Here is a 19,374-nt window from a genome sequence, read left to right on the forward strand (position 1 = left end):
AAGTCACGCCCTCCTCTCCTTGTGAAGTCAAAATCATTTAAAAAACCAGTGATGCTCACGTCATCCGTGGTTGAGGCCTCCCTTCGGTCCTTACGGTAGAGTGCCGCCTACCTATGGCTCCGGCTAGCGTTAAACATCGAAACCCTCCCAAACGCCGCCGGTAGGGGTCCGAGGCCGGTTCCACCAAAGGCCTCGGACCTGGGCCTGGCCTCAAGACTAAGCTGGGCGGGGACCACTGGCCGGCTCGGTTCTCCCCGCATGGCCTGCTGGGAGTTGTAGTTCAGTGGTCGAAGAGCCGCGACGATCCTGGTCCCTCTCTTCCGCTTCCTCCCCGCCCCGGATGAGTTCGCCAAAAGAGAACCGCTGGCGGGTAACCGGAGAACGAGGGGCTACAATTCCCAAGGGACCGTTGCTCCCAGTGCGCAGCCCCAGGTATTCAAGACCGAGTGTCTGACTCCAGCGCACGCGCACACGCGTCGGGCGGTGGCGGGATTTTGCCGCGTGCGCTTTCCCGCCCCAGTCGGCTAGGCGCTCGCTGCGCCTCGGTCGACCTATGCCAACCCTCTGTGTTCTCGCTCTCTCGCGGCTTCGCGCGCCCCTCCTCGCTAGTTTCTGTTAGAGCCCAGGCCACGCCCGTTTCCCGCCTCCAGGGCCTGGTTCGTTCCCGCCCCAGCCCTGCCCTTTTTGCGCCCCTGCTGCTTCTGCTGGAGGCGGAGGCTCCATGTTGTCCCCTCAGCGAGCGGTAGCGGCTGCATCGGGAGGAGCAGGTGAGGCGCCCGATTTCCCCCGAGCCCGCTCCGTGGCCACCTCCACCGCCCTCGCTGCTGTAGCTCCGAGGAGACCGCACGCCCGCGCCGCCGCCCTTCCTCGTCCCGGGGTTGGGACCGCGTGCCCCTCCTTGGTGTTCCTTGGCCGGCTTATTCTGGTCCAGGGGCTGCTCGCGGGGTCGGGACGGTAGGGCACGGGCGGCGCCTTCCTCGGCCACCTTCGGAGGTCGGGCCCTGCGCTCGGGGGAGACTGTTAGTGCCCCTTGGGGCTGCTGCCGCCCGCCTGGCGCCTCCCCTCCCCGCCTGGGGCGGCCCCGAGGGTCGGTGGTCCCGGGGCGTCGTTCCGAGGCTTCGCCCCGCCGGCCCCGCCCTGGCAGAGCTGTGCGCTCTTGGCTGCGGTCCCCTTCCTGCCTGGGCGCTTCGCACACTCGCGGGCCGATTGGCTCTGGCCTTGTCAACGGGCCCAGGGAGCTGAGAAAATATTACAGATGCCGTATTCAACCTTTCAAAAAGCTGTGGAGGGCTGCGAAGTGTCTTTGAGTTGGAAACTTTATTTTTATCCTAACGACCTTGAGTTACAAGAAGTATTAGGAAGACTGATTTTCAACCCCCACTTATCTCCCTAAAAGAGATAATAGAATGTGGCCTAAACTGATTTTTAAGAAGTTCTTTTAGTACGTGTGGTACAATACGTTCTTTTGCTTTCTTGAAGACATAAAGAATAGTGAGTGAAAGTATTAAAAACAAATGGTCACCATAAATTCGTGGGTTTTGATTTCATCTGTCATTTTACCTGAGGTTTTTTTTTTGTTTGCTGCGTGTTCTGTTGAAAAGGCCAAACGTTTTTTTGCGAAATCTAAAGGCAACAACAGAACATTGAAGACTCTTCAATAAATCCCAGCCCTGAAATTTGAACACGAAGTTGGGTAGAATGTTTTGGGAAGGAGAGAAAAGAACTAACGGACCAAAAACGTGGTTTCACATTCTGGCTGGCTTTTGGGGAATCAAAACCTACGTAGTTTTAAGTTTTAAGCCAAGATACGTAGTCAGCATTGCAGTGTTGAGTTTCAAATGAGTGCTTTTTTTTCAGTCCCCACAGAAAGTAGCTCATAGTGTAGAAATCTCTCTTGCTGCTTTAACACCTGTCAAGGAAACGCTTAACTGAAGATCTCTACCAAATGAGGCATTAGGTTCGCAGCGCAGGTTGTTTTATTAGCTATTGTTTACTGTCTTACTGGAGTCATAAAGTTAAGAAAAGTAGTAGTAGAGAAGAAATTTGATGATGTGAGCTAGCATAATTGTTTTAGTTTTCACTAAACAGGGCTTGTTCAGTCGCTCAGTTGTGTCCCATCCTTTGAGACCCCATAGATTGCAGCACACCAGGCTTCCCCGTTTAGAATAGGCTTTTGTAGAATTGGTTTTCTAAGATGTAGCACATGCATTTTTTCATTTTCATGATTCCTAAGTCATAAAAGATATACTCACTAATTATTTAAAATGAAATAATGGAGACTTGTAAGAAGAAATGTAATGTCTTCTCTGCCTCCCCAGTTCCTCAGTGGTAGCCATTACTCAATTTGGTCATATAGTCTAATATTTCTTTGAAATATTAGGGCACCCTAGGGCGTGTGAACTTGTTTGAGAATTGGTTTAAAATTTACCTCTCATGACTAGGCATGCCTTTAAAATTTCTGTGGCCTTGTGTTTCATATTGAGAAATTGTTTAAACAACACAACTATAGTTTAAAGTTAGTCTGAATTTTAAAACATTTTCCTGACTTTGAGATTCTAAGAGCATATTCTCTAAAAAATATCAAGGGGGAAACATGATGGGAAAGCTTTTAGTTAAAAGGAAAAAATAAGTCTTTTAGTTGCTGTAGAGCTGTGGTTCCCAGCTCTGCAGGGACTTTAGAATAATGGGGTTTTTAAAACCTGCCAATGCTTGGAGCTAACTCACAGATTCCGATTTAACTCATTGAGGGGCCAGGCACTAGTGAAAAAGCTCCTAAAACCCAAGCAATTTTTATATTAATAATCAAATTTCCCTATAGGTGGTTGCTTAATTTGAATTGATTTATTGCATTATAGGAAGTATGATTTGTAATGTCAGTATTTTTGTATTGAGTTGGTACTCTTCTGGGCTTCCCCAATGGCTTGGCGGGTAAAGAATCCACCTGCAATGCAGGAGACAGGAGACGGGTTCCATCCCTGAGCTGGGAAGATTCTCTGGAGGAGGAAATGGCAACCTACTCCAGTATTCTTGCCTGAAAAATCCCATGAAAAGAAGAGCCTACAGTCCATAGGGAGGCTAAAGTATATTACAAATTAGAAAGTAGATTTTACAGACAGAGTAGGTGAAAAAGGAGAGAAGTAGATTAATTCTTTATGTTTTGAAATGATGAGGAATCCAAATCAAATATTGCCAGTTAAGAAAGTCTTATTCAAATGGAATACAGATAATTAAAACCTTCAGCTAACCAGGTTGATTTTGGTGGTGTTCTTATTTTTAGGGTAAAGTCAAATAAGGTGAATACTGAATTCTTTCTGTTAAAAAGATTTTTTTCTCGTTTTTAGATTCAGTCTCTGCATTTCTGACATAATTTATTTTCATAAGTCCATGAAGCACTGCAAAATTCTTAATTGACTAAGAAAAAGTGCTTTTGTTCAGCATTGTGTGCGCTAAGCATTCTGTGGAGGCTTCCCTTATAGCTCAGTAGGTAAAGAATCTGCCTGCAATGCAGGAGACCTGGGTTCCATTCCTGGATTGGGAAGATCCCCTGGAGAGGGAAATGGCAACCCACTCCAGTATTCTTGCCAAGAGAATTCCATGGACAGAGGAGCCCGGCAGGCTACAGTCCATGGACTTGCAAGAGTTGGACATGACTTAGTGACCAAACCACTACCTGTGCTAAAATACAAAAATTTTCTACGACAGATGAAAATAATCTTCCTCGTAAACCTTTTAATTAATTAGAATGTAAATTTCCCCTAGTATTCTATTGAGTTGTGTTTAAATAGTATTTTCATGGAAACAACCTTAGAAATATATGTGTCTCTACCAATATACTACCTTGAGACAAAAGGCACTCCCACCATCAGCAAAAAGGAGCCACACCCAGCAGTTCTAGAGTTGGCTGAGAGTTTCCATGTACCTTTGTATATGATGATGTGTTTTCTTTGGCGTTCTCTGTGAACTGGGAACTTTAAAAGACTGCCAGCAAAAACAAGGCATGAAAATGGTATGCTTCTGTTTTTGGGTGTGTTGCTTTTGCTCTTTAGAAAATGTGGTATTTCAAAAGGAGAATGGAAAACTCAGGTCATAACTTTACCCTGAGTCATGCACACTGCTCAGTGAACTCTTTCTTTAAGTATAGTTAGGATTTGCTTTTCAGAACTCTCTGGACAGTAAGGATGAGAACTGAGGCTTGCTCTGCCCCAATGGTTTTCAACCCAGGGTGGTTTTGCCTGGTTGGGACACTTGGCAATGCCTGGAGACATGTATGGGTCTCCCAGTCAAGAGGGAGCGCGATTGATACCTGGTGAGAAGAGGTGAAGATGCTGCTGAATATCCTAAAGTGGGATAGTTCCCCATAACAGAGCTATTCACCCACAATACCAGTGGTGCTGAGGCTGAGAAACCCTGGTCTAAACCGTTCAATTGATCTACTAACTTCTGTCTGAATTCCCTGAAATAGCAATTGTGATTGCTTCCAAATAACTGGTTTCGTTGAGTTTATCAATGTTTTCAAATATTTGAGGAGCATTTAAACTTCTTTCCCCCATAATGCTTTTTCTGATAGAACTTGTTTCTTAAGATGTATGTTTTCCGTAGGGTCAGAAAGGCCACTTACAATTCAGTTGTCTCATCTGCATTTATTTAGCCTGTGCTGCTACGTTGTTTTTTTCTGCCCTTTAAAAATCCAGAAATCTGAAAAGAATTAGTGTTGTAATTTGCATAGTCTCTACAAATCTTTCCTAATAATAATTAATTTCCCTTGTTAGTCTTTCGGCCATTCTGTATGTGAAGTTGTTTTGGTGAAGTTGTTCAGTTGCTAAGTTGTGTTCGACTCTTTGCAACCCCACGGACTGCGGCATGCCAGGCTTCCCTGTCCTTCACCATTTCCTGGAGTTTTCTCAAACTCACGTCCACTGAGTCCAGTTATACATCGATTAAATAAGCATATTTAAACCTAGTGATTAATCTGGATTAAGATGTGTATTAAAAAGGAGAGGCTAAGTCAGTGTTTTAAAAGTACTTAGAAAAAACTTCCATGTCAATTATTGGAATCCTTTATAATTACCAAATATTTTCAATATTTCTACATACTTTGAAATGATGACTGATACAGTATTACTTTGAGCTATTTACAGCACTAATAATTGGCAGTATAATAGTTTTACCACTCACCTTTTTTTTTAAGGTAGGTTTTAAGTTCACTAAACTTCAGTTTTTCCTAAACGTAGGTTTATAAGTTTACTTAAATGTAAACGGATGGTCTGGGAACTGGGATCTCACAAGCTCTGTGGTGTGTCCCCCCCAAAAAAAGTGTATACTGAGGATAGATATGACTGGTCAGGCCATATCTTTTGTATGTGTATAAAATGTCACATCTGTTGTTCATGAACTCTTCATATACTAAACAAATATTAATTGTTCATATAAGTGAGTGTTACTCAGAAAATGTCAACTTAGAAAATAATTACTTTTCTAAGGGAGAAGGCATATAAGGTTACCACTTAAAGGTTTTTCTAGCACCATCCCTGGAGGTTAGATCTCCAGTATGATTCCTGAGAAATGGAAGTAATTTCACTGCAAATAGGGTGTCTCTTTCCCTTAAAAAAAACCTCAAGTCTTTTGTGGAGTCCTTGCTGTGCAAGTTGCTTTTTTTATCATGAATTTTGGTCTGTTCTTTAGCCAGGCCTATACAGTTTAAGTTAAACCAAAGCATGAATAGGTTCCGTAACAAGTTTGGCCAATTTAGATATTCAGGAAATTTTTGGTTGTGCAACTGGCATTGAATTTTAGAGCTGGAAAATGGCTTTATCTAACTGCCTAATTTTGTAGAAGAAACTGAGACATAGGTAAGTAAAATGATTTACTCATGCTGTTAACAGTTAGTACGAAACTGGGCCCTGAAGTCTGGGCTTCCCTGATTGTTAGGGAAGGCCTCTCTCCTCTACATACTCTTTCACTTGCATAACAATCTTTGCCAAACCAGGAGCTGAAGTTACAGAAGGAAGAAATGATAGGGTTTGGTGGTACATTGCATATGAGGCAGGAAAGATGTGGAGGCTGAAAGGCAGAGATTTGAGAGTGGAGTAGCTGGCAGGATTCACTTTGATGATACTAAATGACTAATGATACTATATGCAGAGGTTTAATCTTGCCTCATTTTACTGTTGAGATTGAAGGCTGGACATGCCCAGAATCACACAGGTTGTTAGTGGGAGAACTGGAACAGGAACTTGTCCTCTGACTCTTATACCCATTTATTTCTGTGTAATACTCCACCGAGACTGCAAGAGTAGGCTGATGGTGGAATATCCAGGTGAATGTATGCCGTAGGCAGTTGCACCCTTGGACCCAAGTGCAGGTTAGAAGTTAATGAAGTTGCATCACCAAAATAGAGGGTGCAGTGAAATTAATTAATTAATGGGCTTCCCTTGTGGCTCACCTGGTAAAGAATCCACCTGCAATGCAGGAGACCTGGGTTCGATCCCTGGGTTGGGAAGATCCCCTGAAGAAGGGAAAGACTAACCACTCCAGTATTCTGGCCTGGAGAATTCCATGGACTGTGTAGTCCATGGGGTCGCAAAGAGTCAGACACGACTGAGCGAGTTTCAGTGAAATTAATGAGCAGAGAGCTCAATCAGGGAGAGGATGAGATCTGTACAAGGCTAAAGCAGGGCACTGGTGGGCATCACAGGCTGAAAAGAGGTTGATAAAGAGGCTGGAAGGGAAGGAGGAGTGGGCATTGTTGTAGAGTCCAAAGGTTTTAAGAAGTGTTAGAAATCGTGGGCCATTGTGTTTTATCACAGGTGTAGGGTTGAATGAGAATCAAGAAAGGCCTATTGCATTTGGCAGGTGAGGTCACTGATGAACTAGATAATGGTTTCAACAGACTGAGAGGAAAGTCAGATGGCAAGGTGATGAGAAGGGAATGGGTAGATGAGTGCATGAAGACAGACTTGAAGGAGGCTGACAGTGACAGAAAGGAGACTGGGAGGAGGAAGGGAAGAAACTGACTTTACCGCAGTTCTTTACGTGTACTGTTAGGTTCAGTGTTCATGATACTAGAAGCTATTATTCTATGGTATTTACGGGGCCTGAACGTGACAGTTTCCTTACTCCCCAGGAGCTCATTACAATATACAGTTGTAATGAGTGGAATAATCAGTGAAGGTCGCTCAGTGGTGTCCGACTCTTTGCCACCCCATGGGCTATATATAGTCCATGGAATTCTCCAGGCCAGAATACTGGAATGGGCAGCCTTTCCCTTCTCCAGGGGGATCTTCCTGACCCAGGGATCGAACCCGGGTCTCCTGCATTGCAGGTAGATTCTTTACCAGCTGAGCTACAAGGGAAGCCCCAAGTAGAATAATAGTATGTGCTAGTATTCTTTTTTTTAATTAATTTATTTTAAATTGAAGGATAATAGGTTTGCAATAGTGTGTTGGTTTCTGCCATACATCAGCAGGAATCAGCCATAGGTATACATATGTGCCCTCCCTCTTCAACCTACCCCACCACCTCCCAATAGTATTTACTGGTAGGGGAAATAGGAAAACAGGTTCATTTGATTGAGTCCATAATATGTGTCATGGGCTTCACAGGTGGCTCAGTGTTAAAGAATTGACCTGCTAATGCAGGAGCCACAGGAGACCTGGTTTTGATCCCTGGGTTGGGAAGATCCCCTGGAGAAGGAAATGGCAACCCACTCCAGTATTCTTACCTGGGAAATCCCATGGACAGAGAGAGGAGCCTGGCAGGCTACTGTTCGTGGGGTTGCAAAGAGTCGAATGTGACTGAGCACGCTCGGAGTTTGTGTCAGACACTGTTGCTTTGAGATGGTATTAGTTTTATAAATAAATGGAAGTACAAATGGTTGGATGTTTACCCACAGTCACATTGTGACTAAGAGGTGGGGTTTACTTGTTTATTATGCAAATGTTTCCTGGATGTCTCGTCTCTGTGGGCACTGTTCTGGTTCTTGGGGGACAGAGCATTGAACAAAAGAGACAAAATTCTCTGTCCTCATAGATCTTACATTCTGGAGGTGAGAGAGTAAGGATTCAAGCCCTGTGGACTGAGGACTGGGTGGGTCAGGCCTGAGGGAGGGTGCAGGTGAGTGATAAAGGATGAGCAAGTGTTTGCTGGAGTCAAGCGGAAGGCACATTTCAGGCCGTGGAAACAAATAGATGAATAGGCTGTATGTTTGAAATTTTGAAATTAGAATAGCACTTGGATCCTAACTTTCTCCTAGGAGCAGTATAAATTTACCTGGGAAGATGAGGAGAATAAAGAATTAGAGAAACTAAGGCAACAGGGTGGAGAAGACAATGGCACCCCACTCCAGTACTCTTGCCTGGAAAATCCCATGGATGGAGGAACCTGGTAGGCTGTAGTCCATGGGGTCGCTAAGAGTTGGACACGACTGAGCGACTTCACTTTGACTTTTCACTTTCATGCATTGGAGAAGGAAATGGCAACCCACTCTAGTGTTCTTCCTGGAGAATCCCAGGGATGGGGGAACCTGGTGGGCTGCCGTCTATGGGGTCGCACAGAGTTGGACACGACTGAAGCGACGCAGCAGCAGCAAGGCAACAGGGTGAATGGTGAAAGGCTTTGACTTAACAGAATTAAGATTTTAGCTTTGAGCCATCAATCCATAAAATGTTTTTGATAGTTTTGATACGTAGTTGCTGTCATGGTATGTTTATGTACTATAATGAAGGTGTTCAGCCCTAGGGAATGAGGTGACAATTGAAAGCAACGCTCTGGAGATGTTGACTTGAATGATCAACCTGATAGGCAGGAAATATTGGAAGCTGGCCTGGCTAAAGGAGAGGGCCCTGAGGTTTTGATTAAGGGCTTTAAGGGGTTGGGGGGATCTGAGATGCAAAGATAAATGCGCAAAGGACATTTACATGATACCTAAAAATAAGATTTTTGCTTGTATGATCAATAATATAGTTTTATTGTCTTAGGAAGTGAGAGATAAAGATAGTATGGTGAAAAGTGAGCACCTCTGTTTGAATTATTGATGTGTGTAGTTCAAAATGATTTTTCCTTTATGTGGACCCAAACCGAGATCTTTTAAAGTCCTTTGTGCCTACTATACTGTTAGAAATGCAGGATCTCCCCAGCTCCCTCAACTAAATATAGCCCGGTTCTCTTCCTTTTCACTTTACTATAGGCAGAAAGAGGAAGAGATGAGGAAAGTTTTTATCTTTTTTTTTTTTAAACTGTCCTTAGTGGTCTTCATCTTTTCTTGAAGTGCAAGTCATTGCGTACAACTGTGTGTATTTGTGTCACGGAATTTTTCTATCTTGTTTGTAGTCCAAGTTATCTTCCATGCCTGTTGCCCTGACAGTACCACCTGCATCCTTAGGGTGGTGGCTTTCGACTATATTACATACATATTCATTCTTATTAACAGTTGTTTGTTGTGTGCCTGCTTTCTGTTGGAAATTGCTCAGTGAACTAATAGATGAAGTGGAAAGAACCAGTGCCAGGAAGTTAATTGTGGAGTCCAGAGGACTACTGTATTGGTTACTTGGTTTGGCTGTCTCTCATAGACCCTCTGGAGAAGGAAATGGCAACCCACTCCAGTGTTCTTGTCTGGAGAATCCCAGGGACGGCAGAGCTGGGTGGGCTGCCATCTCTGGGGTCGCACAGAGTCGGACACGACTGAAGCGACTTAGCAGCAGCAGCACAGACCCTCCAAGTAAGTGATTTAAACAAGGTAGACATTTTCCTTTTCTGTGAAACTGAGCCAGCAGTGGCAGTTTTGCGACACTTAAGTCCTCAGCCCTACCTGTCTCGTTGCTCTAATATTCCTGAGGTGTTACCCTCACACGCCTGGTCCAGGGTGACTTGCTCCTTCTTTTGCATCTAACCAGCAAGAAGGGGGAAGATGCATGATCTGAAAGTTGCTGTGTCATTTCCAGTCAGAACTTAGGCACTAGTGATACCCTGCATACAGGGTTGGTTTGGAAATGTGTTTCTTCTGAGTATTTATATGCCTAGCTAAAAATATTACCATAGCAGCAGGAGAAAAATGGATGTTGGGGGAGCAACCAGCCATCTCAGGGACTTTGGTACTGCTTTGAGTATTGCACAGCACTTAACCCCATGCCTTATCCATAAGGTGTGAATAAATTGTTCTCATTTGTTCTTTTATATGAAAGATTGAAGGTCTTCACGCCCCGGATTCACCTGCTGTTATGTCAGTAAGAACTCCAAAAGATTATTCACAAAAATGTTTCCTTTTTGTAATGGGAAATAATGGGAAAGAAAAGTGTTAGTATCTGTGTATTATAGTGCCAGCATGACATTTAATCTATAGTTATAGGTTGTTTTCCAGTAGTTTGCAAAAAAAGTAAAAAATGGCAAGCCTTTTGTTGCTATCTGATACTGTAAGTTTAAAAAATGAGCAGCAGTGCATACTTAAAGGGTAGAGTCTGGCAGTCAGGCTGTTGTGTCTGCTTTGCCTGCTATCATCATTCAGCCTTCAGTGCTTCCCAGACGAAAGGGTTTCTGGGACCATATGTATGATTTTGGCCATATCTACCTACCTCTACTATGCTCAACTTAATATTTGTTCTTCAATTTGCTTTAAATTCATTAGTTTTTTTTTTTTTTTAACTTAGCCTCCTTCTAAGCAATAATCCACTAAAACATGGTTTTGTTTCCTAATTCAGTTCAGCTCAGTCGCTTAGTCGTGTCCGACTCTGTGACCCCATGAATCACAGCATGCCAGGCCTCCCTGTCCATCACCAACTCCCGGAGTTCACTCAAACTCATGTCCATCGAGTCAGTGATGCCATCCAGCCATCTCATCCTCTGTCATCCCCTTCTCCTCCTGCCCCCAACCCCTCCCAACATCAGGGTCTTTCCCAATGAGTCAATTCTTTGCATGAGGTGGCCAAAGTATTGGAATTTGCTTTAGCATCGGTCCTTCCAATGAACACCCAGGACTGATCTCCTTTAGAATGGACTGGTTGGATATCCTTGCAGTCCAAGGGACTCTCAAGAGTCTTCTCCAACACCACAGTTCAAAAGCATTAGTTCTTCGGCACTCAGCTTTCTTCACAGTCCAACTCTCACATCCACACATGACCACTGGAAAAACCATAGCCTTGACCAGACGGACCTTTGTTGGCAAAGTAATGTCTCTGCTTTGGAATATGCTATCTAGGTTGGTCATAACTTTCCTTCCAAGGAATAAGCGTCTTTTAATTTCATGGCTGCAGTCACCATCTGCAGTGATTTTGGAGCCCCCCAAAATAAAGTCTGACACTGTTTCCACTGTTTCCCCATCTATTTGCCATGAAGTGATGGGACCAGATGCCATGATCTTCGTTTTCTGAATGTTGAGCTTTAGACCAACTTTTTCACTCTCCTCTTTACTTTCATCCAGAGGCTTTTTAGTTCCTCTTCACTTTCTGCCATAAGGGTGGTGTCATCTGCATATCTGAGGTTATTGATATTTCTCCCAGCAATCTTGATTCCAGCTTGTGTTTCTTCCAGTCCAGCGTTTCTCATGATGTACTCTGCATGTAAGTTAGATAAGCAGGGTGACAATATACAGCCTTGACGTACTCTTTTTCCTATTTGGAACCAGTCTGTTGTTCCATGTCCAGTTCTAACTGTTGCTTCCTGACCTGCATACAGGTTTCTCAAGAAGCAGGTCAGGTGGTTGGTATTCCCATCTCTTGAAGAATTTTCCACAGTTTGTTGTGATCCACACAGTCAAAGGCTTTGGCATAGTTAATAAAGCAGAAATAGATGTGTTTCTGGAACTCTCTTGGTTTTTCGATGATCCAGCAGATGTTGGCAATTTGATCTCTGGTTCCTCTGCCTTTTCTAAAACCAGCTTGAACATCTGGAAGTTCACGGTTCATGTATTGCTGAAGCCTGGCTTGGAGAATTTTGAGCATTACTTTACTTGCGTGTGAGATGAGTGCAATTGTGCGGTAGTTTGAGCATTCTTTGGCATTGCCTTACTCATTCATAATTTCCTAATATTCATTAAATACCCAATTATTAGAATCTGCTTGCTAATGCAGGAAACATGGGTTTGATCCCTGGGTTGGGAAGGTCTCCTAGACAAGGAAATGGCAATCCACTCCAGGAGAATTCCATCTAATCCATGGGGTCACAGAGAATGGGATGTGACTTAGCAACTAAACAACAGCAACAGGTGTCCTTTTAACTGCTTGAGAACCTCTCCTTTAGTACAGGAAGTGGTGCTTTGCTTCGTTTCATAGATTCCACTGCTGCTTTTTTTTTTTTTTTTTTGGTAAACTTTCCGTAAATCCACATAGCTAAGTGGCTCTGAATTTCAAAGAATATCTTTGTGCTTTTAACTCTAGAAGAGAAACTACGAGTTAGTGTTAATTTTGAGCTAAAGAATTGCTTGCCTCTAAAACCTTGACTAGGTTTTTAAGAGTGATCTGCAAAGCATAGTGACCTACAGATCTTTTCAAGTTTTCTCCAGGACTTGGGACCTGTTACTTAACTTTTGTAGGCCTTAGTTTCTTTATTTTTAAAATGGAGCCGTATTATTTACTTCGTAGAGTTCTAAGGATTAAGTAAAATGATGTATGTGAAAGGCTTGGCCGTGGCAGGTACCCTTTCTACTCTTGGTGGACTTTTGGTTTATTTTCAGTTTGGGACCATTTTGAATGAAGCTCATGTGAACATTCTTGCGTATATGTTTTTTGATGGATCTACACATTTATTTCTCGTAGGTATATACCTAGGAGTGGAGTTGGCTGGGTCATAGTTACGTTTAGTTTTAGTAGATCCTGCCCAGCAGTTTTTCAGAGTGGTTCCATCCCTATCAGAGTGTCTGAGAATTACACTTGCACCGTTCTGACGGGCAAGCAGTGGTATCTCCGTGCGGTTTGGATTTACATTTCTTTGTTAAGTAATGGTATAGAAACTTTTCATACGATTATTGACCATTTGGATATCCTTTTTAAATGAAATGTCTGTTCATAATCTTTTGCTTATTACTCTTGTTAAAGATGGAATAGTTGTCTTTTTCTTTGGGATTTCTATAATGATTCTGGATATGAGTCCTTTGGAGTTATGTGTTACAATATTTTCTTTTAGCCTGTAACTTGCATTTTTACTCCCTTAATGATGTCTTTTAATGAACAAAATTCTTAATGTTAATGAAGTCTAATTAATTTGTCTTTTTTCTTTTCTTTTATGGTTGGGTGCTTTTGTGCTCTGTTTAAAAAGTTTTTACTCTTCCATGCTAAAGATACATATATTTGAAACTTTTTTTTAATCTCTATAACAACATAGGTGATGCTATGGAGAGTGGAAAGCCTGGTCCAGTGCAGGTTGTTTTGGTTCAGAAAGACCAACATTCCTTTGAGCTAGAAGAGAAAGCCTTGGCCAGCATCCTCTTACAGGACCACATCCGAGAGCTCGATGTGGTGGTGGTGTCGGTGGCTGGTGCCTTCCGAAAGGGCAAGTCCTTCTTTCTGGACTTCATGCTACGCTACTTATATTTCCAGGTGAGGTAGAGTTATTTTATTTCAAATTAGAAAGTGGAGACTTTTGTGTCCAAAAGAGCAAACTCACCTCATGAGTTAATCCTTGATGTGCAAAGTTACTTGAATAAGTTTTAATGGAAATTTCTTATTTCTCCTATAGAAGGAAGGTGGCCATTCAAACTGGTTAGGTGACCCAGAAGAACCGTTGACAGGGTTTTCATGGCGAGGGGGCTCTGACCCAGAAACCACCGGAATTCAGATCTGGAGTGAGGTTTTCACTGTGGAGAAGCCAGGTGGAAAGAAGGTAAGGAAGAAAAAGACTTACAAGCTACCAAATACAGTGAAATGAAAACTTTAATGTAGTTTTCAGTTAATCTGAAAATGTAATTTTCAGATAATCCAGTTAAAATGATTTTTATCAAAATGATATGAGTTTAAGATTTAAAAATAATGCACGAATGCAGTTTAAAAGGTCAGTGGTAGCAGAAGGCTTCTGAGATGACCTAGCCCTCCGTCTGCTCATTTTCACTCCCAGAGGCTAATGCTCTCAACTGTTCAGAAGTTCCTTTACGCTCCTACTTCTGTCAGCGTTCACTCCACCCACCCCTCCGGCTGTCAGCGGCTCCTCTCATGAGCCTCATAATCTTCAGTTGTAGAGCAGCTCCCAGATTTCTTTGTAAGGGTCAGCTGGGGCAAGGTATATGTCTGCTCCAGTGGAAAGAGAGAATCTGGGGTTACGACTGTTTCTTAAATAGACTTTAACCCTTCCTTCTGTTTTTAGTCTCACCCTAAAGCATCTTTCCATGGTTGTTTGTGCCTCTCATTTTTTGTCTTTCCAAGGCTTGAGATTTCCTATCTCCCCTTCACGTTGTTCAGTTTCAGCCTTTTCCTTGATGTTAAGTTATTAAATATTTTGAGAGATGCAGAATTGATGCATGACTCTTGATCACTGTTTCCACAGCTTCTGTTTTATGAATTTCCTTATTATTTCTTTAAATATTTTGTTTCTGTTTTAGTAAAGTTTCAGAAGAAAGGTATATTAGAAAACCCTCTACTTTTTTTTTAAATGCTTAGATATGCATACAAAAAAATGTGTAGCAAAATAGGGATATTTTTGCACTTTTTTTTTTCAAGGAAGAGAATGTAGAGAATTCCCTGGCAGTCCAGTGACTGGGGCTCTGATCACTGCCAAGTGTACATGTTTGATTCCTGATCAGAGTACTAAGATCCCGTAAGCTGTGGGGGCGAGGAGGTGGGTAGGAAGAGACTGGAGGAGAATGAGGATTTTTTGAAATATAAGGTTAGAAACTTTAGCTTGGAAGGATCTTTAGATATTATTTTATCCATTCTTTAATTTTTTAAACAGCTTTATTAAGATACAATTGATATTCCATTTCTCCCCTCCCAAGTTTTGTGCTTTTGTCATATATTTTACTATAACAACATTGTTTTTATTTTTATTTATGTTTAAATATTCAGTTATCTTTTAAAGATATTTAAATAATAAGAAAAAAGCCATGTACTTACACATGCAGTTACCATTAACTGTACTTCACTTTGAAGTCCAGATTTCTGTGTCCAGATTTCTATCTATTTTTTGTGTTCATTTTTTCCTCCTGCTTGAAGGACTTCCTTAAATAGTTCTTGTAGTGCTACTCTTCTGTTGCGGAATTCTTTGAGCTTTTGTTCTGTGTCTGAAAAGTATTTCACCTTTGTTTTGAAAATAGTTATGCTGGGTATAGAATTCTACGATGGGAGTTTTATCTTTCAGTGCTTCAGAGATGTCACTCCCCTGCCTTTTTGCTGACATTGTTTCTGCTGAGAAATCTATTGTTATTCTTATTTTTGTTTGTCTCTGTGTTTAATGTGTCTTTTTTTGTCTGGTTGCTTTAAAATTTTTTTCTTCATCATTTTTTTTTTTTTTTTTTTTAGGAATTTGATTATGACATGTCTTTGTGTATTTATGTTTCTTGTGTTTGAATTTTTTTGAGCTTTTTGAATCTGCAGGCTTATAATTTTTATAAAATTCAAACATTTGGGGGGCCATTGCTTCTCCAAATATTGTTTTGTCCCTATTACATGCATGCCAGGCTGCTTGAAGCTGTCCCATAGCTCACTGGTGCTCCATTCACTTAAAAAATTTTATTTCTCTGTTTCCTTTCAGATAGTTTCTGTTGCTAAGTCTTCTAGTTTACGAGTCTTTTAAATCTGTTGTTAACCCCATCTAGTGTATTTTTTTCTTTAAACATTTTTTCTTTATTATTTATTTTCACTGTCAGTTCAGTTCAGTTCAGTTGCTCAGTCGTGTCTGACTCTTTGCGACCCCATGAATCGCAACATGCCAGGCCTCCCTGTCCATCACCAACTCCCAGAGTTCACTCAGACTCACGTCCATCGAGTCAGTAATGCCATCCAGCCATCTCATCCTCTGTCGTCCCCTTCTCCTCCTGCCCCCAATCCCCTCCAGCATCAGAGTCTTTTCCAATGAGTCAGCTCTTCGCATGAGGTGGCCAAAGTACTGGAGTTTCACCTTTAGCATCATTCCTTCCAAAGAAATCCCAGGGCTGATCTCCTTCAGAATGGACTGGTTGGATCTCCTTGCAGTCCAAGGGTTTCTCAAGAGTCTTCTCCAACACCCAGTTCAAAAGCATCAATTCTTTGGCGCTCAGCCTTCTTCACAGTCCAGCTCTCACATCCATACATGACCACTGGAAAAACCATAGCCTTGACTAGACTGACCTTTGTTGGCAAAGTAATGTCTCTGCTTTTCAATATGCTATCTAGGTTGGTCATAACTTTTCTTCCAAGGAATAAGCATCTTTTAATTTCATGGCTGCAGTCACCATCTGCAGTGATTTTGGAGCCCCCAAAAATAAAGTCTGACCCTGTTTCCACAGTTTCCCCATCTGTTTCCCATGAAGTGATGGGACCAGATGCCATGATCTTAGTTTTCTGAATGTTGAGTTTTAAGCCAACTTTTTCACTGTCCTCTTTGACCTTCATCCAGAGGCTTTTTAGTTCCTCTTCACTTTCTGCCATAAGGGTGGTATCATCTGCATATCTGAGGTTATTGATATTTCTCCCGGCAATCTTGATTCCAGCTTGTGTTTCTTCCAGCCCAGCATTTCTCATGATGTACTCTGCATATAAGTTAAATAAAGCAGGGTGACAACATACAGCCTTGACGTACTCCTTTTCCTATATGGAACCTGTACTGAGTCTTAATTGTGGCTCACAGGATCTTTGTCATGGCAAGGGGGCTTCTTAGTTGCGGCATACATGTGGTGTCTAGTTCTCTGACCACGGATTGAACCCAGGCCCCCTGCATTGGGAGTATGGAGTCTTACCCACTGGACCATCAGAGATGTCCCTCATCTAGTGTATTTTTCATTTCAGACATTGAGATTTTCATCTTCAGTTTATTTTAGGTCTTTTTTTAAAAATGTTTTTTATGGCACTTAACTTTTTGAATGTGTGAAGTACAGGTATACAGAATACTGTTTTAGAGTCATTTTCTGTTAGTTTTATGTCTGTGACAGTGATTTTTTCTCATTTGGGTGGTATCTTTGCGTGCTCATTTGAGTCATATCTTTGCATGCCTGCAAACTTTTGGTTGGATGCCAGAATTTTAACTAGTGTGAATATTAACTAGTTGAATGCTGGATAGTTTTGAATTCCCATAAAATACTTAGCTTGTTATGTAGGATGCATTTAAGAAATTTGGAAGCTGATGGATTCTTTTTGGTCTTGCTTTTGAATTTTAGGGTTTGTTAAATGAGACAGCTGTATTTAATCTAGAGCTATTTGTTCTTTACTACTGAGGCAAGACTTTAGAATTACAGGGCTTTTGTAGTCTGACTGGAGGGAAGAGGTGCTATTCTTGCCCCCCTGTGAGCAGTGGGTAATCTTCCCTCTAAGCCTTTTGAATGGCTCTTTCTCCAGCATCAGGTAATTTCCTTATTCACATGAGCTTGTCGAGACTCAGCTGAACACTTGATGGGGACTCTGCGATCCATGGTGTTCTTTGCCTCTGTAGCCCTCTCCTCTCAGGCGCTCTGCCTAAGAGTCGCGTTGCCTTGGTCTCCCTGACTCTCAGCTGTATTTTCTCAACTCTGGGACTCTGTTGGCTCTGCCTGGGTTCCCCCTCCTTAGCCAGTTAGCTGTGTCACCTGCAGGGCTGACCTCATCTGTTTCCTTTCTCTCAAGGGTCATTATCCTTTGTTACCTGATGCCCAGTGTTTTGCCTCTGTTTCATAAAGTGTTAGTTGCTCAGTCATGTCTGACTCATTGTGACCCCCTGGACTGTAGCCCACCAGGCTCCTCTGTCCATGTGATTCTCCAGACCACAGTACCAGAGTAGGTTGCCATTTCCTTCTCCAGGGGATCTTTCCAACCCAGAGATTGAACCCCGAGTCTCCTGAATTCAGACAGATTCTTTTTTTTTTTTTTCAAATTCTGCACAATTTTGCTTATATGTGGAATCTAAAAATTGAAACAAGTGAACAAATGTAACAAAATGAAAATGAGTTCTAGATCTGGAGAGCAAGCAGATGGTTGCTAGAGGGGATTGAAGTTGGAGGAGGAAAAAAATAGGTGAGGGAGATTAAGAGGTACAAACTTCCAGATACAAAATAAATGAGTAATGGGCATGACATATACATTATAGAGAAGATAGTCAATATAATCTTTGTATGGTGACAGATGAAAACTGGACTTAGCATGGCGATTTTTTTGAACATACAGAAAAAATCGAATCACTATGTACCACAAACTAAGACAATGGCATAGGTCAGTTATACTTTAAAAACAAACTAACCAATAAACAAACTCATAGAAAAAGAGAGTTTTGTGGCTACCAGAGGCTAGTGATGAAAGATGGGGAGAATTAGATGTATTCAGTCAAAAGGTACAAACGTCTGTTTATAAGATAAATAAGCACAAGGGATGTAATTAATGTACAACATAATATAATTAACATACTGTATGTTATATATGAAAGCTGTTAAGAGAGTAAATCCTAAGAGTTCTCACCACAAGGAAAAAAATTTCTTTAATTTAGTATCTATGTGAAGTTGATTGATATTCCCTAAACTTATTGTAATAAATATTTCATGATGTAAGTCAAATCATTATGGTATAAACCTTAAACTTATGTAATGCTATCTGTCAATTATACCTCAAGAAAACTGGAAGAAAAAAGGTATGAAAAGGAATATTGATACACACAAAAAGAGAACCTGATGAGTAGGAAATAGTTGTTTATATTAAAGTAACAGAGTTAAGCAACAGAGGAAGTAAAAGGGTTTTATAATTATTCAAAAAATTATAAAGGGAGGAAAAGACAGGTGTCAACAATGCTTTCTTGAATTTAGAGCATGAAGAAATAATTTCTAAATTTGATAAATCAAGAAACAGCAATACAAGTATATTTTAAATAGGAAAATAACCACCAAGAGAGTACAAACGAAACTGGTTAAAAATAGATGGCTCTGAGAAATGTAAATCAGAACTACACTTGGTACCACCTCACACTGGTCAGAATGGCCATCATTAAAAATTCTGGAAATAACGAATGCTGGAGAGGGTGGAGAGAAAAGGGAAGACACCCACACTGTTGTGGGAATATAAACTGGTACAGCCCCTATACAGAACATTATAAACAGTTCTCAAAAAACTAAAAAGAGAGTTGTCCACCAATCCCACTCCTGCTGCTGCTGCTGCTAAGTCACTTCAGTCATTTCCGACTCTGTGTGACCCCATAGATGGCAGCCCACCAGGCTCCCCCGTCCCTCGGATTCTCCAGGCAAGAACACTGGAGTGGGTTGTTATTGCCTTCTCCTCAGGCAGATTCTTTATTGTCTGAGCCACCAGG

The 19,374-nt window shown here is 41.8% G+C and overlaps 1 protein-coding gene across 2 annotated transcripts in view; it reads left to right on the top strand.

Annotated features, from left to right (window-relative positions):
- Nucleotides 1-284: 284 nt before the first annotated feature.
- The window catches only part of ATL3 (atlastin GTPase 3), a 46,328-nt gene continuing 27,238 nt past the window's right edge, over nucleotides 285-19,374 (top strand). The window contains exons 1-3 of one of the 2 annotated variants that reach the window (XM_070359631.1): nucleotides 285-432; nucleotides 13,309-13,523; nucleotides 13,663-13,806. In XM_070359631.1, coding sequence (XP_070215732.1) covers nucleotides 13,317-13,523; nucleotides 13,663-13,806 — 351 coding nt within the window. In that variant the 5' untranslated portion in view covers nucleotides 285-432; nucleotides 13,309-13,316. Of the gene's footprint in view, nucleotides 433-612; nucleotides 768-13,308; nucleotides 13,524-13,662; nucleotides 13,807-19,374 lie in introns of those variants that run through there. The other variant, XM_005894147.2, reaches the window with a different exon arrangement.

Source organism: Bos mutus, chromosome 22 (assembly GCF_027580195.1).
Source record: "Bos mutus isolate GX-2022 chromosome 22, NWIPB_WYAK_1.1, whole genome shotgun sequence".
Taxonomy (NCBI): domain Eukaryota; kingdom Metazoa; phylum Chordata; class Mammalia; order Artiodactyla; family Bovidae; genus Bos; species Bos mutus.